The 22,307-nt window shown below is 40.1% G+C and overlaps 1 protein-coding gene across 3 annotated transcripts; it reads left to right on the forward strand.

The window, feature by feature from the left end:
- Nucleotides 1-1,022: 1,022 nt before the first annotated feature.
- On the forward strand, nt 1,023-19,067 carry dazap1 (DAZ associated protein 1). Of its 3 annotated transcripts, XM_060941618.1 has the most exons (14): nt 1,142-1,179; nt 1,973-2,013; nt 3,301-3,358; nt 5,458-5,624; nt 5,802-5,867; nt 6,078-6,185; nt 6,400-6,448; nt 9,077-9,159; nt 11,178-11,331; nt 11,593-11,622; nt 11,741-11,890; nt 13,541-13,708; nt 17,252-17,341; nt 18,299-19,067. In XM_060941618.1, the coding sequence occupies exons 4-14, from the start codon at nt 5,511-5,513 to the stop codon at nt 18,469-18,471; spliced, it is 1,185 nt and encodes a 394-aa protein (XP_060797601.1). In that variant the 5' UTR covers nt 1,142-1,179; nt 1,973-2,013; nt 3,301-3,358; nt 5,458-5,510; the 3' UTR covers nt 18,472-19,067. The 3 variants fall into 3 exon arrangements, with proteins under 3 accessions (XP_060797597.1, XP_060797600.1, XP_060797601.1); XM_060941614.1 differs by lacking the exon at nt 3,301-3,358 and having other exon boundaries at nt 1,023-1,179; XM_060941617.1 differs by lacking the exons at nt 3,301-3,358; nt 17,252-17,341 and having other exon boundaries at nt 1,023-1,179.
- Nucleotides 19,068-22,307: the final 3,240 nt, after the last annotated feature.

A 22,307-nucleotide genomic window follows, 5' to 3' on the forward strand; every position in this document is an offset into this window, starting at 1 on the left:
TCTGTGTCTATGTGTCAGCCCTGTGATGACCTGGCGACTTGTCCAGGGTGTACCCCGCCTTTCGCCCGTAGTCAGCTGGGATAGGCTCCAGCTTGCCTGCGACCCTGTAGAACAGGATAAAGCGGCTAGAGATAATGAGATGAGATGAGATATCATCCAACAGCAGGCGGCATGGTGGTGTAGTAGTTAGCGCTGTCGCCTCACAGCAAGAAGGTCCGGGTTTGAGCCCCGTGGCCGACGAGGGCCTTTCTGTGCGGAGTTTGCATGCTGTCCGCGTGGGTTTGCTCCGGTTTCTCTCACAGTCCAAAGACATACAGGTTAGGTTAACTGGTGACTCTAAATTGACCATGAGTGTGAATGGTTGTCTGTGTCTATGTGTCAGCCCTGTGATGACCTGGCGACTTGTCCAGGGTGTACCCCGCCTTCCGCGCGTAGTCAGCTTGGATAGGCTCCAGCTTGCCTGCGACCCTGTAGAACAGGATAAAGCAGCTACAGATAATGAGACGAGATGAGATATCATCCAACAGTGGGTGGCACGGTGGTGTAGTGGTTAGCGCTGTCGCCTCACAGCAAGAAGGTCCGGGTTCGAGCCCCGTGGCCGACGAGGGCCTTTCTGTGCGGAGCTTGCATGTTGTCCATGTGGGTTTGCTCCGGTTTCTCTCACAGTCCAAAGACATGCAGGTTAGGTTAACTGGTGACTCTAAATTGACCGTAGGTGTGAGTGTGAATGGTTGTCTGTGTCTATGTGTCAGCCCTGTGATGACCTGGCGACTTGTCCAGGGTGTACCCCGCCTTTCGCCCGTAGTCAGCTGGGATAGGCTCCAGCTTGCCTGTGACCCTGTAGAACAGGATCATCCAACATGGCGGCGAATGCATACGTCATACCATTTTGCCACGTGATTGCACAGGAAGAATTCCTCGCCTGCTAATGGCTAATAGGTCTGATGACTACATTTCCCAGAAGGCTGTGTGTCAGCAGCGCTTCCCCTGCAGGGCGGCCCCGTGGCTGCGCGTCAGCGTTGCGCAGGTTGGGTTTGAACCGAAAGCGGAGTGACCTTCCCGGGGTAGTAGGAGCAGAAAGGAGGCAGCTGTAGGAGACTGAAGCAGCAGACTAATGTCCGCACTCCAGTCCACAACTCTCGGTACAGATATGAACAACCTACCTGGAGATGAAATTGGGTAAGACGCTGTTTGCTTCAAAGAGAGTTTATTTAATTATTTATCGATTAAAAAAACCCAAACATTAAAATATCACTTCATCTTTCTGCTAGCAAAGCGACCTGTGCAGTGAGAGTGGAGTGTAGCTTCAGCGATGATAAGGTTCAGGCTAGCTCAGCTCAGCTCACCTCACACTTAACCATCAACTGTCATTTATACGCTAGCTCTCAGGCTCTTAGCCAGTTCACCTGTCGGTCAGGTAGGTGATTGACTCGGCGTCGAAATAACAGAGTTTAGAGTAGAATTTTATTAAAAGTAGCAGTTTGAGTTGAGTTTTAGGTCTTAATGAAGAGCTGCTCATTCATAACTGCCTTTCTAAACTCTCTACTTGCAAGCTAATGACGTTAGCCGGTGTTAGCAGGGCAGGATAATTAGCAACCGAGGTGAAATTAGCTAAACATTGACTGTGTCAGAGGAGTGGAGGGAAAGTCTAACTCAGGATTCTCGTTTAACTATTCCGTGCAGGGAAAAAGGAAGCTTGTTTGTCTGACAGAGTGTTGTTAGCCCTGGTCAGGTTTGGTTGTTAATGTGGTTGTAAGTTCAGTGTGAACATGACGAGTTATTTCCTCCAAGGAGCAGCTTAGGGACTGTCAAGCTGCAGCTGTGTGATAAACCCAGAGAAAGTGACAGCACAGTTTAGCTTAGCTTGCTAGCTGAATGGAAATGAAAGTGTCGGTCTTTTCCTGCACTTTTTATTTATTTGTTGTTGTTCTTGCATAACCTGAGCTCACTGTCACGTCCACTCGTCTTCTAGGAAGCTGTTTGTGGGTGGATTAGACTGGAGTACGACTCAAGGTAAGACTGGGGATTTTCTACCTTTTAGGCTGTGAACACATTTGAAGTTTTCTGAATTATTTTTCACATTTGTAAGAATACTATGTGTAAGAACACGAGGTAAACTGCTTCTACTAATGGTCCCCCCCCAACAGATAGTTTTGGAACACAGGCTACTTTCACATTACAAGCTTCTTTGCACAATTCAGGTATTGACCTCAGAGTAAGAAGGTTCTGGGTTCGGATCTGCTGGTGTGGAGTTTGCACGACCTCTCCGTTCCTGTGTGGGTTTCCTCCTAAAGACGTGCAGATTAGATTAACTGGCTACTCTAAATTGCCCATAGGTATGAATTTGAGTGACTGGTTGTTTGTGATAGATTGGTGACCTGTCCAGGGTGTATTCCACCTCTCACCCAATGTCAGCTGGGATTGGCTTCGGCTCACCTGTGACCCACGATGATTAAGTGCTATAGAGGATGAATGAATGGATCTGCCGGTGTTCTCATGTCATTCTCATTATAGCCTAGGTCACAACCGGACGTACAATTTTTTTTGGCGTTTCCCAAATCGCTGCAGTTTTTTTTTTTTTTGTTCGTGGAGAAAGACGCACGTTGGCCGTAAGTTTGTCTTGCAACCTGAAAAAAACGTAAGCGCCCGTAGAGTTTGTTTGACATGACAAAGAACCTCTGCGGCCAGTCTACGGCTCGAAAATCAGGACATCACACACGCGCCCTCCGTGCGTTTCTTGCGTTTTTTGCACGTAGACCGGCCGTAGGAGCACGTACGGCCGGTTGTGACCGAGGCATATCATCTGTAGCCGCTTTATCCTGTTCTACAGGGTCGCAGGCAAGCTGGAGCCTATCCCAGCTGACTACGGGCGAAAGGTGGGGTACACCCTGGACAAGTCGCCAGGTCTGCCTGTCTTGACAGCTCAGATTCATACCTGCAAGTGACCCATATCTGTCTTGAATGAAAACTCGCCTGTCCCCTGAAATGTCCTGCATGCACACATTAGTTTCTTGCTTAGTTGTTTCAGACACTACTCGGACTCTGTAGTGTCCATCCAGTTTCGTTTGAATCGATTCCCCGAATATCAAATTAGTCACAATTTTTTTTTTTTCCCGTCTGCCTTTTCTGTTCTCAGTTGTTGTGTTGTTGACACTGGATGGTGATGATAATGTTGAGCACATGTGTGTTGGGAGTCTGACTGTCGCACTGAGTACATGTCTGATTTGTGTCTGATCTAGGGTCACAGACGAAAGTGGCTCAGGTCTTATTTAACATGATCGTGTTTTTGTGTCTACACAGTCTGGGGAAAAAAATCTCTCACATTTGGGCAGAACATCAGATTTGTGTCCTCAACCTGGTAATGTGAATGTAGCCATAGTGTAGCATGTAAGAACACAATAAATAAATTACCTTAGGATATAACTTATTAACCCTGGTCTTGGAGTATGCCGTGTCCTGCACATTGTACTGTATTCTCTGTGCCCATCAATTGTGTTGAAACAGGGGAATGCAGGACAGGGGGTACTCCAGGACCAAGGTTAGAGACCCATGTTATAGAATATATAATGTGTTAAGTCACTTAATTTTCCTTATTCGCATTAAAACATGAATATGTGGAGTAGTGTTTAGTTGTGGCACAAGCATCAATATATGGGTTCAGGGCTCAGGGAATGTCACTTGTTTGTGGTGTGGGCATTATTTAAAAAAAAAAAAAAGCTACAAAACCGAGCATTATCAGCGTGTGAAGAAGAGCATAGCAAAGTAAGCATTTCTTAAATATTTAAGGATTTGAATTGCCCGAGCAGTTTATTATGCGTTTTCAAATGAATCAATATTATAAGACTCCCAGGCTGTAAGAGTACCGCTGAGTGAGAGTGTGCAGTGTTACTGCACTTGAGTAAACCTGTAGCGTAGCGTGGCGGGGTACATGAGTCTGATCACCGTTCAAAAGCTGCCTCATCTGACTGATTTATTGACACAAGCTGCACAAAAATTGGGCAACTTCCAAATTAAAATGCACCCACATGAGTCAGTATGGATGCCCTTCTGTAATGCACGCTTTAAGGGGAATGAATTTGGGGTTGCTGCTTTTGATTTGGAAAAATGCGCAGCTCTTTTGGAAACCTCGCTGTGCAGGTGCAGAATTGAGAACTGTAGTTGGAGTTCATTTTAATAAAAACAAGGATCAGGAGTATGCAGGCATGAGTGTGACTGTGAATAAATTTTGGAAATGTAATGACTCAGATTGAGGACCCCAGATAGGTCAAATGTTTCCCTCAATATTTCTGTATCATTTAATAGTGTTACATTTAAGCCCTTAAAAGGTCCGGGTGCCATGTTCTGTTTATATATGGTGCTTTCTGTAGCTAGCAGTAACACATCCCTTTGCATTTAAGATGTACACACCTTGCTCATTGTAGCCTCTCAATAGCTGAAGCAAGTGAAGCGAACTTCTCATTGTTTTACATTGTTGCCTGGCAAAGTGCAGCTTGATTTGCAATGACGAAGAAGTGATCCGGACCGGTGATCCCTGTCAGTTTTTTTTTTTAAATGCACACAATCATGAACCTTATGATCGCAGACCAGATAGTTGTAAACATGATTATTATTCAAATTACTATCATTATTATTCAAATAATAAGCATTCATATTATCTTAATTATTTAATATACATATATACATCAATGTTGCGAGTTGTAATGCTGGAGTTATGTCATGTCACACTTTTTATAATATAGTTTTGAGTGCAATATTCATTGCTTAAATATTTTAATACCGGTATGCAGTATATGTGATGGGTGTTTTTATATTTTTTTAAATGCAGTTTGCTTTCATTGTTCAAGTGCAATAAGATTTTCTGTTTTGTAATATTTTCTGATTTGTATTAGCGTTTTTTATTTTGAACTTCCTTATTTATTATTTTACACTTTTTATTATTTTAACTGTGCTGCACACGTCACTTTACGTGCTGCTATAAAATAACAATTAAAATTCCCTTCACTGATAATATATGCTTTGTTACTCTTAGTGGAGCTATTAGTTTTTTTTTTTTTCCTGAACTTTACATCCTGAGAACCCAAACCATTTGGCATTGTGTTAAAATGGAGTTTTAAATTTGGGGGAGGGGATGAGAGATCTAAAATAAATACATAGTTTATTTGACCCAAGTTAAACCTGTTTAATTAAAGCAGACAGGCTTATATCTATAATAACCATCAGCAATAGTTGATCATCATCACATTGACGAAATTTGACTGTACATCATAGACCCCATTTATATAAGTAGCTTATATAGGTATGTACACGGAGTTTACAAATTGTGTTCAGATGTATTCAGATAACAAAATGTGTACTTTGTTCCTAGCAGCAAAGAATACATTTTATTTGTTGAATTATGGATGCTTTATTGAACAGTGTGCAGTTTGGCATTACAGCCTGTTTGCTTCCTCTTTTTAGAGACTTTACGAAATTACTTCTCCCAATATGGAGAGGTTGTGGACTGTGTCATCATGAAGGACAAAAGCACAAATCAGTCCAGGGGCTTTGGCTTTGTGAAGTTTAAAGATCCAAACTGTGTTCGGACTGTGTTGGACACCAAGCCTCATAACCTTGATGGTAGAAATGTAAGAACAAAGCAGCTTATTGCATTTCTGATTGCGTCTTGACTTCAGTCAAAAAAAAAATCACTGTTAATTTGTTATAAATAAAATACATTTCCAATGATACTAAGTAATACTTAAGATTGAACTAAGGAAGTGAAAATTAAAGGACATTCGAGGTGTAATCCTCTGCTCCCACAGATTGACCCTAAGCCATGTACTCCAAGAGGAATGCAGCCGGAGAAGACAAGAGCAAAAGATGGCTGGGTAAGTACTGCGCTGCTCTTTTGGAAACATGAAAATTATAATTCAGGCCTTTTTTTTTTTTAATCTTTTTTATTTTTTAAATAATGAATTAATTCGTTCACATGTTATGCTGACGTTGACAGAATTTAAATTATATACTGAAGAAATGAATGTTCTCTCGTACTCCCAGGATTCTGTCCATTTTAACTGCGGCTATTTTGTATGTTTTAGAAAGGAGGTAAAAGTGACAGCAATAAATCCAAGAAGATATTTGTTGGTGGAATTCCCCACAACTGCGGTGAACCTGAACTCAGGGACTATTTTAACAGATTTGGAGTGGTAAGATTTCAGTTTAGATACTTGGACGTCCTTGTTTTTTTGTTATCGGCACAGCAAGGTAGTCTTATGATAAGAAATGATCATGATTTTTGTTTTTAGGATGTTTTAGCTATAAAGAGAGATCTCTTCCAGTTGTGTGTTGAATTTAGATCAGCCTTGAAGCACTTACTTTGTTCTGCCACTGACTCACTTGTCATACATTTTCTCCTTGAAGGTCACAGAGGTGGTAATGATCTATGATGCAGAGAAACAGAGACCCCGAGGTAAAAGCTGATCTAGTTCTGTTCCCAATACCGCTATCGTCATAGTCATGACAAACTATTCTGACCCAAAGAGGGAAAAAAAGTCCTGCTTGATGTCCTTCAGCAGAGCTCATTCTGATCTCATTTCTAACTCCCATGTCGACTTTGGCCTGTTGCACAGCTTCTGCATTCAGAAACTTTCAATCCATAGTGTGTGTATATATGGCAGACATCTGCTTTGTGGAAACATCACCGAATCAGCTTCTGATACATTGACTTGTTGTTTTAGGATGTCAATACCTTCATATTTTTTGAGCCATTTTGTTTGCTTTGAAAAGCAGTCATAAGCCTTGATCTCCAGCTGCCTTTAATTGGATCCACTGTGCTCTCAAATAACAGAAACCCCTCTTCCTTAATGGGCGAGAAGGCTGATTATTTCAAATCGCTTAACTGCTTTCATTGTGGCAGTGAAACAGAATGCAGGTGACATAAGTGAGACAGACGCACGGACAAGTGCTGAAAGTGTTTTAATTTTCCACACTGTAACACCCTCACTGTGGTGGTGAAAGGAAGCAGATTCTACAGGAAACTGATTTGAACAAAATGCATTTCGTTGTCAAATGAAATTGTACAGAACACAATCATTAAATATTAACAATGTTGAAATTAATATGAAATATTTATGCATTAAATTATTTCCTGTAGTACGCCACCAAAGCAATGCAAATTATATTCAGTATATTCATACTTCAGTTTCAAATTATATTCAAATTCATACTTCAGTTTCAGTGGATCTTTTTTTTTTTTCGCGCTTCCATGCATATTGTGTTTGAGTGTCTGAAGAGTTGTTTCCTCATCTTTTGCTTAATACAAAGGAGAAAAAAAAAAACTCTTTAACCACAAGTCTCTTTGAGGACACATGAATAGTTTGTCATTGGATTTTGTAGTTATATCGAGCTTCGTTATTTATTAACCATATATAACATAGTTTTGATTATATTTATCTGATATTCTTAATAATGAGTTTCTATATTATGTGTATATGTAGTAAAATAAGTCCTGTGTTTCTTCTATATACTCCTTGTGAACTGTTTGATTTGTAATTAACTGTGTTTCTTAAGATGTGTTTTTGTTTTTTTGTTTTTTTCCTTCAGGGGATTGTGTTGACAGTGGCACCACACTGATAAAAGTCAGGAAAGATGTGTATAATATGTGTTTCAGTGTCAGATTGGAAGGTGTAGCCAGAGTTCCTACTTAAAATTTTGCTGTGCGATCATAACCCTTCGAATGAAAGTATTATTACACAATTAAAGGTACAGTTTGTTTCTTTAGGTGTTGGGTGTGTGCGTGAAGGCGGTTAAGCAGCTGGAGGATTCCAGTGAAAAAGCGAGCGTTAATTTTAGATGGATTTTTTATTTTTTTTTTTAATTTAAAACAAACTTTCTTCCTTTCTCATCAGATTGTGTGATGTGTGTCAGAAAGGTCACACCTTTCAGGTGGTTGCTAGAGTGTAAGAAGCTTACAGAACGTGCGTTCCGTTTTAAAACCATGTTGATGAATTTTTATCTTAACTAGCTTAGTGAGGCTGTCTGTATAGAATCAGAAATCTCAAATTCCCCACCCAGGTCTCAGAGACTGCTTAATTAGAATCAGGTTAGATCCCAAAGTGGAGGGATTCTCACAACCCAGTTCTGCTGCACAGTTATTTGATCACTTTAAACTAGTTCACACAGTAGTGCTGGTGGTGCAGAAGAACAGCTCACCCGCTGTTTTTATATGGTTCATCCTCTACTTTATCATAAAAATGACCCTGAAAATGGGGACTTGTTTGTCATTTTGTCCCGTAGTCTCAACTAGATTAATGCCCTTCTAAAGGTGAACTTTTTCCCTCATGAGCAAACTGTGTGGCCACTTTCTACTAAGTAGCTCACTCTTTTAAATATTAAAAACTGGTTCAAAAGAAAAGGGAAAGTAGAAACTTTGGTTACACCTCATGTAATTCTGACCATGCACAGACTCCTAGCAGGACCCTACCTTTTTATCTCTGTGGTGCTTTTTATAGCTGTGTTGTAAATATGCCGTTCTCTTAGCTTGCCCAAAATATGATGTCATTTTGGGAAGGCTTTGAGAAACTATATTTTTATTCATCATTATCAAGTGGTAATGATTGTGGGTGCTGTCAGCATTTGTTGTACATGTTATACAAGAATATAACAAGGGGACATTCAAGGGGTTTGGATGAAATTGAACAGGAAATAGAAATGTATTTTTAAAAAGTGGACAAAAATGTGCTTTTACAAAAAGTAGAAAAAAAAGTTTTTCCTTTTTTTTTTTTAAAGATTATAATGTATATAAAACTTATCTGGTAATATAGAATGTCTTGAATTGAAATATCAAATGACAAGTCATTTATTGGTTAATAATGAAATTGATTGGTTTGAACCTTGAATGCACAGGTAGAGAACAATATTAATTCTTTTGCAAGATGAGATTGCAGTTCTTGTTTGGCAACCTTTACTTGTATCACAGACTGCAACATAATCCAAACCCCCACCCCAGTGTCACCTTGTTCAAGTCCCCTTCCCCTGTTTTTCACCTTGTTCTGTCCCAACACCCTGCTACTTTGATTCACTTTTGGTCGTTGGCTAGGTTTTGGATTTATTACTTTCGAGGCCGAACAATCAGTGGACCAGGCTGTCAACATGCATTTTCACGACATCATGGGCAAAAAAGTGTGTAGTTGTAGTTTTATTTTACCCTAAGTAAGAAACTGAAGCTTGGGTGACCAACAAGATTGTTTGTTTGTTTTTCCAGAGCCGCAACTTAAGCCTGATTTTAATAGACATGCTCAGAAATTAATCTATATTCAAGATTTGATACTACAGCTGTCATTACACCATTAGCTTCAAAGATAAAACACAAAATGACATGCTTTTGACAAAGAATCATAGGTTTTACAAACTCTGCAGTCACCCAAGGTTTGGTTTACTTGGACTGCTCCTTTGGGTGTTTTTGTGCTGGTTCTGATCCTGTATAGCCTGTGTAGTATTATACAGGTTTTTGTACCTGAAAAGTTATTTTTGTAGTCATATAGTGCTTCAAAATGTAATCCATTTTCACCTAAAGGACTGGTCAATGTCATTTTTCATCTTTTATTATTTGTCATTTTTTGCCAGGTCACTTACAGTTTGAGTTCTTGACATATTTATTGCAAAAAAACAACAAAACGAAGCAAAACCTCAATGAAGTGACCTCAGTTAGAATCTCCATACTGTGTCGATTTTCTGTTTAAAAAAAAAAAAAAGTTTCCTCCTTTTAGTTTTTAGGTTAGCAAATATATTCTGTTGGAATCAAGAGTAGTGGCTCAGCTTTAAATACACAATTGGTTCATTCAGTGTGCTTACAGGTGGATATGTATTCCTTAATATTCTGAAATTGCCAAGGGCACTTTTCTGTCCTGTGCTAGCACCGTGTGCTGATTCAAAGTGACAAACCACTTTTGTGAAGACTGTTGTACTTTTTCTATAGAGGCTCAGTGTTGCTGTCCTATATTGTACTTTTTTGGTCTCATGGATCTACCCTCCCCTTGACTCTGTCCTGTTTTCCTGAAGGAAACAGGTTCTTCAGTACCTAGGTCATTGTTCTTGATGTGACATTATTGCAGTGGGATTTTGGGTAGGTGGGGGCCATGTGTTGTAAAATTAGAAACTGGAACATATCAAACTGTTCTGCAAATCCCAGCTCTGGAGTTGGACGCCACAATTTCAAGTGCTTCCTCCCATCATGCTGAGCCCTGAAGCCCGCGGGAGAGGGCCTAGGTGGTTGTGCGGCGGGTCTCAGACTATTCGCTCAAACTGGCACCTAATTAGGTCGACAAAGAGGGAAGAAGGAAGGCAAAAAATGAGGTCACTGTGTTTTATACTGCAGAAAGCAAGTTGTTAAAAAAAAAAAAAGTCATGCCTTGCGCTTGATTCAAGGTGACCCCAATAACTCAACCCATTTAGGAGCCGGTCTATTTCAGTCTTACCCATTTTACACTGAGGCTGGTACACCTATGGTTGGGTACTGAAAATAATGAGAGAAACTTTCATCTCTGATGATGCACATTGGATGCATTAGATATATATAAATAGACAGTTTCAAGCTCTTTCAGGTCTACATAGTTTTCAAATCAAAATGCTCTACATCGTTTTTTCCTCCCATGTTAGACACAGTATGAAGATTCATTTCTTATTAGATCTATGACACCATTATTCTCTGCATGATTATTATTTTTAGTTAGATCTGAAATTACTGTTCTCATATTTCTACTTCAAATTGATCTAAATTGAGGTTCTTAAATGCATTAGCAAGGTAAGTCTGGACTTTCTATTATAATTTTTTATCTACTTTAAAAGGGATAAGATGGAACAGAAATGCAAGGAGGATGTTTCTCAGGTACGCTTTATAGGGACAGTTTGGGCTGTATTTTTCACTTTTTATCAAAAAAAATTTCCTGTACTTTGTTCACGTTAATTTATAAAGGCTCTCTTTAAGTGCACTCCATTCAGAAGTACCTGAAAAACATTGCTTCAGCATTATGTAGAATTAGAAGTCTAGGATTCATTTTTCTAACTAATGAACTATTGTATTACATCTAAGTAAAGCTATCTCAGCTGAATTACAGGATTAGTAATTGATGGGGTGAAGAAGACACATTGGTTATTGATTTCTGCTCTTTCACACCCTTCTGGTCTTGTCCTTTGTCCAGGTTGAAGTGAAGAAGGCTGAGCCTCGGGACAACAAAGCTCCTGGCCCTGGGCAGCTGGGAGCCAATCAGTGGGGACCCAGAGCCATCTTAAGTGCGGCCAATGGCTGGGCTGCACAGCCTGCTCAGAGCTGGCAGCAGAGCTATGGCCCTCAGGGTGAGTGAGGCCGACTAAGTCTCTCTCCGGGAACATGACATTCTAGTATGAAAAAAGACACCAGAGGTGCCAACTGCTATCTGAGCCTCAGTTTGCCTCCTTTTTGGCGGCACTGTCTGTGCCATCTGTTCGAAAACCAAAATGTGTTCATCAAAAGTGGAAGTGTCGCTGTTTTCATATAGTCTATACAAAGCAGGAAAAAAGTGTGGATATATATATATATATATTTTTGAAAGGTTTTACTTTTTGTCTTCCTCTCAGGTGTTTGGGTGTCCACAGGGCAACCATTAGGTAAGTTATATTATGATTTATTATATTATGATGATTTTTAGATCCGTCTTATTTTGTGTGACAGCTCCAGCTGACTAGGGAAGGGGTTTCTAATCCTTGCCTGTCCGTTATGCCTCAGGGGGATACGGTCCTCCTTTGCCAGCAGGCCGAGGTGCTGCCCAACCTCCTTCACCCTTTAATGCGTTCCTAGTTACAGCACCCCCGCCAGGAGGATTTGGGGCACCTCAGGGATATCCACAGCAGGGCTATAGCACACCACCTCAATTTGGTAAGTCATAAAAACATCTCCCTCTGTTTGATTTTGGAGTAGGGATGCATTAAAGGTGCTTCATGTCTCTGTTGGCTCTGGTCCATCTTCAGTAAGTGGTCAGGGTCACGGTGGATGATGAAGCCTTTCCTGGGAACGCTATACATGGAATATGCCAGAGGCACCACATACACGTTCACACATTTGTTTACACCTAGGGACAATTTGGAGTCACCAGTTCACCTACAGGCATGGTTTTGGGGGTGGGTGGGTGGTGGCAATGCTAGCCAATGCAGCACCATGCCACCTTGGCCCTCTGTTAGCTTTTAAAATCTAAAAATAATTCCATTAAACTGATTGCAAAGAAGAAACGATGGAGTGTTACACTACGTTCAGACTGCAACCTGAAACGACCCATATCCGATTTGTTGTGAAATCCGATTTTTTTGTTAGGCCGTTCACATTACCAATTATATGAGACTTGTATGCGATCTCCAATATGAACGGAAAACGACCCAAAAGTGTCCCGCATGCGCAAATTGACACGTAATAAGCACATCTACCTAATACGTAAAAAAAAAAAAAAGCGCACTCCAAGTTTAATGATTCTTTTTTTTTTGTTTGTTTGTTTAATTATCTGGTTAGTATTAAAGTGTGAGGTCTCGTGTGTGTTTTTGTTTCTGAACTGAAATGAAAACGTGTAGCCTGGTAATGAGGGTTGACTCCTAAATGTCTCTCTAATTTCTATATAAGTGCACTACATGTTACTAGGAAGTAATGGATTTTTAAACTCTATATAGTGCACTCGAGCTTCAGTAGGCAGTCATTTGGGATACGGCCGCTGTATTACCAAACTCTTAATTCAGGCTTAATAATTTGCACATATTTATTTCGTCATATTAATAAACTTTTTCTACATTTTTATAAATATTTATTTAGATTGTTTATAGCCAGCTGAATTCTGCAACTTCTCTCAGCGCTGGCTCAAGGTGCAGAAACACCAGTGCAGTTTGCTATGGAGATGAGGCGAGACCTGGCGATGTGGTACAGGATGGTTTAAGTTATAAATCAGTTATAGAAACTGTTTTATTTAATCAGGCTAACAGATCAACATCCAGGTCCCTACCAAATCCACCATTAGCTTGATCAATTCTATAAAAGTCTATTTAAATTCTGAAAACTGTACAAATGTTGTTGTTTTCCACCAAAGAGGCGGGATTAGCCAACGCAGAATAGTGACGTTTGTCTCTTGTTGATGACGTGTAGGTCGCATGAATGCGACCTGTCCGGTCAGACTGCAGTCGCATGTGAAAATATCGGATATGCATCGGATTTAGGACCACATATCCAAGCGGCCTGGGTCGCATGTGAAAAAAATCGGATCTGTGTCGTTCAGACTGTCAATAACAAATCAGATACAGGTCGCATATGGGCAAAAAAATCGGATATGGGTCGTTTCAGGGTGCAGTCTGAACGTAGTCTTATTGTACGGTGAGAGTAGAAAGTCTGTCTCTCTTCTTTCTGTTCTCTACTCACTTTTTTTCCCTTTAATGCTTTGTGTTTCATTTACATGAATCCATAACCTGTTTCTTCATTTGTACTTACTTTAATTCTTTGCAAGCCTTTTCAATAAATAAATAAATAAATACATTTTCCTTCCCAAATTGACAGGGTATAGTTTTGGCACGCCACAAGGTGACCAGTTTGTACCCCAAGGAATGCCTCCACCTCCTACTACTCCTGGAGCTGGACCTCTGGGCTTTGCCCCTGCTACCACTCCTACTCAGGACATGAGCAAAGCCCCACCAGCACAGCCTGACTTCTCTTATAGCCAGTACGGTGAGTAAAGGGCTCACCTCAGCCTGGCCACTTGCTCTCCTCTTACTGCTGATTGGATCCATTTTCTAAACCACCGTAGTTCTAGCCCATTACAATGATCCTCACACAAGCAAGAGCTTGCGCTCTATACCACATGGCTGAACTGGCATGATGGCATCACGCTCAAACAAGCCTGCATACAAACCTGATGATCCTGTAGATGCCATCACAAATATTTATATTATAGAATATATATATATACTGGTATTGGTCTGTGTGAATTATGCTGATATGAAACAATAATTAGTTGTGTGTTTGAATTAGATCATCCTGTGTTGCTTTTTGGATATCATGACATGCCTGCTTTAATGTAGATAGGCTTAAGGAAGTGTCAATTGCTGACACTTAAATTGACTGTGTTTAAATGATATATCATTTTCTTCCTCACTTTTCAATACTGACATACACAGTAAAAATAAAATGCCAGTCAAAATCTTGATGAAAGATATTTCTCAATAAGCACAGATGATATTTTAAGGATGCATTATATAGCTGGAATAGGTCATGCCTTAGGGATGCGGGGTTTTTTTTTTTTTGAATGATTGACTGACTATGAATCAGGTAATTAGTTGCAGCAAAAGTTGATTATTAGATTTTTTTTTTTTGCACAAAGTTTAAGCATCAACTGCACACAGCTTGATACAGTGGTGCTTGAAAGTTTGTGAACCCTTTAGAATTTTCTATATTTCTGCATAAATATGACCTAAAACATCATCAGATTTTCACACAAGTCCTAAAAGTAGATAAAGAGAACCCAGTTAAACAAATGAGACAAAAATATTATACTTGGACATGTATTTATCGAGGAAAAGGATCCAATATTACATATCTCTGAGTGGGAAAAGTATGTGAACCTTTGCTTTCAGTATCTGGTGTGACCCCCTTGTGCAGCAATAACTGCAACTAAACGTTTCCGGTAACTGTTGATCAGTCCTGCACACCGGCTTGGAGGAATTTTAGCCCATTCCTCCGTACAGAACAGCTTCAACTCTGGGATGTTGGTGGGTTTCCTCATATGAACTGCTCGCTTCGGGTCCTTCCACAACATTTCGATTGGATTAAGGTCAGGACTTTGACTTGGCCATTCTAAAACATTAACTTCATTCTTCTTTAACCAATCTTTGGTAGAACGACTTGTGTGCTTAGGGTTGTTGTCTTGCTGCATGACCCACCTTCTCTTGAGATTCAGTTCATGGACAGATGTCCTGACATTTTCCTTTAGAATTTGCTGGTATAATTCAGAATTCATTGTTGCGTCAATGATGGCAAGCCGTCCTGGCCCAGATGCAGCAAAACAGGCCCAAACCATGATACTACCACCACCATGTTTCACAGATGGGATAAGGTTCTTATGCTGGAATGCAGTGTTTTCCTTTCTCCAAACATAACGCTTCTCATTTAAACCAAAAAGTTCTATTTTGGTCTCATCCATCCACAAAACATTTTTCCAATAGCCTTCTGGCTTGTCCACGTGATCTTTAGCAAACTGCAGACGAGCAGCAATGTTGTTTTTGGAGAGCAGTGGCTTTCTCCTTGCAACCCTGCCATGTACACCATTGTTCAGTATTCTCCTGATGGTGGACTCATGAACATTTAACACTAACCAGTGTGAGAGAGGCCTTCAGTTGCTTAGAAGTTACCCTGGGGTCCTTTGTGACCTCGCTGACTATTACACGCCTTGCTCTTGGAGTGATCTTTGTTGGTCGGCCACTCCTGGGGAGGGTAACAATGGTCTTGAATTTCCTCTACTTGTACACAATCTGTCTGACTGTGGATTGGTGGAGTCCAAACTCTTCAGAGATGGTTTTGTAACCTTTTCCAGCCTGATAAACATCAACAACGCTTTTTCTGAGGTCCTCAGAAATCTCCTTTGTTCGTGCCATGATACACTTCCACAAATGTGTTGTGAAGATCAGACTTTGATAGATCCCTGTTCTTTAAATACCGTATTGGCCCGAATATAAGACGACCCTGAATGTAAGACGACCCCCCCCTTTTCCAAGTTCATCTTTGGGGAAAAAGTTTTTTGAAGACCAAATGTTCATTCATATAAAGCGTATTTATTTCAAAATTCTGTTTAAAATTAGAGGCTTTTGTTTTTCACATTTAAATAGAGGTCATTTCAGTCTCATTTCCATGAACACTTTTCATAGAAGTAAAAAAAGAGGCTAGACTGCAGGCTACTAGACAAGCCAAATTAAAACATTTTAAATTGCATTAATTCAACAAATTTGTCAGGTTTAGATTGAAAGTTCATAAACTTCAGAATGTCAATGCATTAACTTCCCATAGCCTACGGGTATATGGAATAAATTTGCAGAACAGTGCAAATGCTTTAAACAATACATTTAAGGTTTACAATAATAAACAACTGAAACAATGGAAAGGGTAGTTTGCTAAATTACAGCTACTCAGCACAGAGATCCTCAGCCTCACTTTGCTCACTCTCACTGTCCTCACTTTCGTTTTTGGCGGCATTTTGTCTAGTCCGCGAATTTAAGACGACCCCCCTTTTTAAGAGCTATTTTTTACAACAAAAACACCGTCTTATATTCGAGCCAATACGGTAAAACGGTGCCCACTCACACCTGATTGTCATCCCATTGATTGAAAACACCTGACCTTTAATTTCACCTTCAAATTAACTTCTAATCCTAGAGGTTCACGTACTTTTGCCACTCACAGATATGTAACATTGGATCATTTTCCTCAATAAATAAATGACCAAGTATAATATTTTTGTCTCATTTGTTTAACTGGGTTCTCTTGATCTACTTTTAGGACTTGTGTGAAAATGTGATGTTTTTAGGTCATATTTATGCAGCAATATGGACTAAAGGGTTCGCAAACTTTCAAGCACCACTATAGTTACATTGATACGGATACAGATTATTAGACTCTTCTTTCTGAACCTGTAGTTCAGAAAAGGTGGCTAGACAGCAGCTATAATGTTAATGTACACTCATCTGTAGACGACTTTTGTTTTTAATATCCTGTACACAACTGAATGCTCTTCAGAATTATTCCTGTTTCTCAAAGGTTGATGAGAACATAGCAAGAAACTCGACATTGTAGGATATGTAGATGCTCTACGTTCCCCACAGTCTAATCAGTGCACTGTCTGAGTACCTGTGAAATCCCAGATGTTAAATGTTGTGCAGTGGTACTGACCCGTGCCTCATTAACCGACTGAACCAGAGTCGGTCAGTGCAGCAGCGTTGCCCTCACCTGGCTCAGTGTGTCATGCTTATGCTTTGCTTCCATCCATCATGACCATTACAAGTGACTGCCTTTAAGATTTAACAGTTTAAAGGCAGCAAAGGACCAATCCACTCACCACCTCGATTCGATATCTTTAAATCTTCAAGTGTCAGAGCAGCGTAATCTTTTATTTTTTTTGTAAAAAAGCAGTTCAATTTGTACAAGAAGCTCTCCCCCAGAGCTAGTATCAAAGGTAGGCTCTCTCTGGGTTTAGTCAACCTGGTCTCCTCATCTCCCTGCTAGGCTTGGGTAACTATCCTCAGGACCCCTCTGCCTACGGACCAACGCGTCCTTCTCACAGTTATGGTCAGGATGAGCAGGGATATAGTGCAGGTAGGTGGGAGCTACTGCATTTTACAACCACCCAATAAACCAGCAGATCAAACAGTATACAGACTCATGAGATTTCAGTGATTAGTTTTTTTTTTTTCTTTCCCCTTTTCCTACATGCATTTTACATACACAGGTTTGTGACCGTACTGTATGTATGTTGTATGCATGTTGCACATACAGTATACATACAGTTCCTTTCTCCATATGGTATACTAAATACAGCTACATGTCGTGTACAAAAACACTGCAGCTTTCTATGTATTTGTAAATGGTAATAATTGGCTATAAATCTCAATTTGTCAAACTCTTCTTTATATGCCTGATGTTTTGTGACGTAGTAGCTGTAGTTTACTATACGAAGACAGCGTCCTTCAGCTTTTCTCTTTCTTTGTCTCTGCGTTGCTTTGCTGGCAAAAGGATGATCTAATTATAACAATTTGTACATCTGTCCATTTCTGCATTTTGTGCTACTGTTTCATGCAGCATTTTTTTTTTTTAGTCCACTTGACAATTGTATTTTACAGATGACTGGAATGTATTGGAAGTTGAAAAGGAAATGCTAGCAATACATAGCTAATTATCCATTTGTTATTTTTGACCCCCCCCAAAAAAGGTTCCTGTCTGTCGAATCTGTTTTCATGAATGACCCATCATAAAATGCAAGGTTTTGAAAAGATCTGTTGTGCAAGCATTTCTTTTTAACTCTTATCCCCGAATCGCTTTGCTCTGAATATATTTTCATTACTTTGTCTTTCTTCTTCTGTTTTAGTCGTGGCTTAGGTACAGTAGTATAGTCTGTTGCTAATATAGGCCTTATTTATTTTTTAAAAAGCTGATGTTAAAAATGGCAGTTCTTCTGAAGGCCAGTCTCTTTAATCTTCAGGAACCTCCATCCTTGTCTTGAATTACTACTTTGATTCTATTGATTTATTATTGTATTGTTATTTGTTGACACAGGTTATGGGCAGGATCTGAGTGGCTTTGGACATAGCTTCGCTGACCCTAGCCAGCAGACTGCCTCATATGGTGCCCCTTCTGCACAGCCTACATCAGCACCGCAGCCCACAGCGAGTACTTTTGGTCGTGGGCAAAACCATAATGTCCAGGGCTTCCATCCTTACCGGCGCTGACCATTCCCTTCTGACTTCCTCAATGCAATACAAACTGTCAGGGAATCAATGTTCTGATCACAAATGCCACTGGATTGTGAGCTTGATGAACATTACAAATGAAACTGGAGGGTGGTTGTGTGTATGTGTGGTTGTGTGTGTGTAAGTTATGAACAGGGACTATACTCCTTTGAGGAGGCCACATTTATTGTGTATTTTCTTGTAGGGCAGCGCTATTTAGCAATAGATTTTCTTGATTGGTAAAACATCAGCACAGAACCATGCCAGTCAGCGGAGTGACAGGGTCTCCCATTTCCTCAGCTTTAATTCTATTAGGGCAAAAATATTTTATTTTTAATTTTGTGGATTTTTGTTTACTATCTGAGCCTTTGACCATTTTATTTAAAAAAAAAAAAAAACATGTTTGAAATAGACCTTACAAATATGTATTACAAACCTGAACTGTGCAATTTTTTAAAAAGAATTTTGTACTACTAAATGTGCGCTTTTCTTGTTTTTATTTAAGGATGTAGTGGATTCCCTCAGGTGGCTGATTTAGTGCACTTTTGCACTTATGCAAAAAAGACATTTTATTTGAAATAAATGATTTAAAGATATATACATTGTCTTAATGTTTCATAATGTATTTTTGTGAAAAATGGGTAATTGGGAAGATATAAAGGTATAATAAACAGTCACCTCTGAAAGCACTGGAACAACAAGACCAATTCTTTTGTTTTTCCTATACACTGAAGACATTTGGGTTTGAGATCAAAAGATGGTGGCACAGTGGTGCAGGAGTTAGCACCGTAAACCGTGATGCTTTTCCAGGCTTGTAACACCGCTTCTTTCAGTTATTTGTTTTTGAGGGGGGTGGGGTGGGGAGTTCTCCCTTCAGTCTCCTCTTCAGGAGGTGAAATGCATGCTCGATTGTGTGAAGGTCTGGTGATTAACTTGGCAGTCTAAAACCTTCCATTGCCTCCCACCCCCTGATGAAGTCCTTTGTTGTGTTGGCAGTGTGTTTTGGGTCATTGTTTTGCTGCAGCATATAGTTCTTCTCAGTTAGATTGGATCCATTTCTCTGTACATTGACTGTTTCTGGAATCTTTTGAATTCTGCAAACGGACCAATTCTATTCACATAATGCAGCACGTTTTAGCTGTGCATTACAAAAATCAGCTCTCATGACTGAACAAGACAAAGTGACCTTATCAAGACAAAAAGCTACTTTATATCGCTAAACATTTGCCCCCAAGTCAATAATGCTCCAGCTGCATGCATGCATTAATTCCTGTAACTAATATTATTATGAGTTACATCAATAAAGAATCGTGAGCTGTTCTAGAAGCAGTAATGCAAGCCCAAGCCATGACATCCTTGAGCTTCTGTTTTGGATCATGAGCAGATCATTTCTTTCTCTGCGCTTTGGCCTTTCCATCACTTTGGTAGAGGTTAGTCTTTGCTCCAGAACTTTTGTGGCTCATCTCTGTATTTCTTTGCAAATTCTAATCTGGCCTTCCGGTTCTTACTGCTGATTAGTGATTTAGATCTTATGGCATGTCCTCGATATTTCCGTCTCAAAGTCCTCTTGGAATGGTGGATTATGTTACCTTCGTCCCTGCTCTATGGGAGGCTTCTTTCTTTTTTTCAGGACATGCCAAATTGTTGTATTGGCTATATTCAATGCTTGTGCAATAGCTCTGATCAAGTTTCACCTCTTAGCTTCAAAATGCCTTGATTTTCTCCTATGGACATCTCTCTGGTCATCATGTTGGTTTATCTTTTTTTCAATTGCAGTCTTCATCGGTGAAACCCAGAGCTCAAACGAAGAATAGACATTCAGAGCTAGTAATTGTTTTTTAAGCAGTCAATCTAACAGGGAACACCCCGGTAACAAGAAACTCGTCAGTCACGTATTCTAGTATTTTTGATCACTTGAAAAATGGGTGGTTTCAAACAAAATGTGCCGTGTACTAAGTTGTTTAACACATCTAGATGCAAATATCAGAGAATAAAAGCTGAGTTTCTGATGCATCATGCCATTCATATTTTGATATCAAACCCAAATGTTCTTTTTTTTCTGTAGGCCTTGTACTTTTATTATCGTTGGAATTTGTTTGGTAAAATTGGGGGGGGAGAAATGCTGAGAATCGCTCCATTTGTGCACGATGTTATGTGCCAATGGAATGAAAGCTTTTGTATTTGTATATTAATATTGTTGCAATATTAAAAAAAAAAAAAGCCTTACTGTTTTGAATCCCAGTCTGGAACTTCAGTAGCCACAAGTGAAACTGAGAAAACCTGGAACCACAGCACATTAATTGAGCTCTGCTGCCTAGATCATAGTGCATTTAAGCAAATTAATTTAGCATGAGCATTAAGAGACATAGACATTCAACTATGAATGTTAAATTTAATATGTGCAGAGCTGAGGATCAATAAGCAGTCATTTTATTTTGTATAATGATTCAAAGATTGTGGCGACACGGTGGTGTAGTGGTTAGCGCTGTCGCCTCACAGCAAGAAGGTCCGGGTTCGAGTTTTGTGGCCGGCGAGGTCCTTTCTGTGCGGAGTTTGCATGTTCTCCCCGTGTCTGTGTGGGTTTCCTCCAGGTGCTCCGGTTTCCCCCACAGTCCAAAGACATGCAGGTTAGGTTAACTGGTGACTCTAAATTGACCGTAGGTGTGAATGTGAGTGTGAATGGTTGTCTATGTCTATGTGTCAGCCCTGTGATGACCTGGCGACTTGTCCAGGGTGTACCCCGCCTTTCGCCCGTAGTCAGCTGGGATAGGCTCCAGCTTGCCTGCGACCCTGTAGAACAGGATAAAGCGGCTAGAGATAATGAGATGAGATTCAAATATTTTAGGAATAGTTAGGTGCCTTTAAACAGTTCCTCTATTTAGAGAACTTTTTATAAGAATTTTATGGGACTGCAAAACAAATTCCGGCATCATCCAAGGCTGTGACAGGTAGGTTATATTTAATATACGTCTAATATTTTCCTTATTTTTGTCAGTTGTCATTATAAACTGAAATAATATTCTCTCTGTGAAGAGCTACATTCACACTGAGAAAGTAAAAGTTGGGGGGAGAACTGCTTTACCAAATCCTTGTGTCCTGGGGCAGTGGAGCATTATTGACTTGGGGGCAAATGTTTAGCAATATAAAGTGGCTTTTTGTCTTGTTCAGTCATGAGAGTTGATTTTTGTAATGCGCAGCTAAAATGTGCTGCATTATGTGAATAGAATTGGTCTGTTTACAGATCAAAACTCCGCCCCATTATGTTTCTCAACATGATTTGTTTCCTGTTTACGTTTACTGAAGGATATTCACTGATTAGTCCAAATCTATTTTTTTTTCCTGTGTCATTTGGGCAGATTGTGTTCAACCAAGAGGTTAATTTGGTCAAGAGACACAGTGAAGTTAATCCTGGATAGAGAGCGAATATAACTGACTGACTGATTTTAATCTCATGATTTTTCTTGGTCTTGCAGCCTGAGATGATTGGTCACTACCTTGGAGAATTCTCCATTACCTACAAGCCTGTTAAGCACGGTCGCCCTGGTATTGGAGCCACTCACTCCTCCCGCTTCATTCCTCTGAAGTAAACCAGAACTACTACTACTACTACTACTTTTGGCTGCTCCTGATTAGGGGTCGCCACAGCGGATCTTTCATCTCCATAGCTCCCTGTCTTCCACATCCTTCTCTACCACACCTGCCACTTTCATGTCCTCTCTCACCACATCCATGTATCTCCTCTTTGGCCCTCGTTGTTTTCGTGTGCCTGGCAGCTCCATCCTCAACATTCTCCTTCCAACATGCTCTGCATCTCTTCTCAGGATGTGCCCATACCA

The sequence above is a fragment of the Neoarius graeffei genome, chromosome 15 (genome assembly GCF_027579695.1).
Source record: "Neoarius graeffei isolate fNeoGra1 chromosome 15, fNeoGra1.pri, whole genome shotgun sequence".
In the NCBI taxonomy this organism is placed as follows: domain Eukaryota; kingdom Metazoa; phylum Chordata; class Actinopteri; order Siluriformes; family Ariidae; genus Neoarius; species Neoarius graeffei.

What these genes read in the sequence shown, in the direction of transcription:
- dazap1 (XM_060941614.1), top strand. Translation starts at nt 1,115, where the DNA reads ATGTCCGCACTCCAGTCCACAACTCTCGGTACAGATATGAACAACCTA. An exon ending in ATAACCTTGATGGTAGAAAT is followed by an intron (nt 5,625 to 5,801) that starts GTAAGAACAAAG and finishes CTGCTCCCACAG; the next exon opens with ATTGACCCTAAGCCATGTAC. An exon ending in CTTCTCTTATAGCCAGTACG is followed by an intron (nt 13,709 to 17,251) that starts GTGAGTAAAGGG and finishes TCTCCCTGCTAG; the next exon opens with GCTTGGGTAACTATCCTCAG.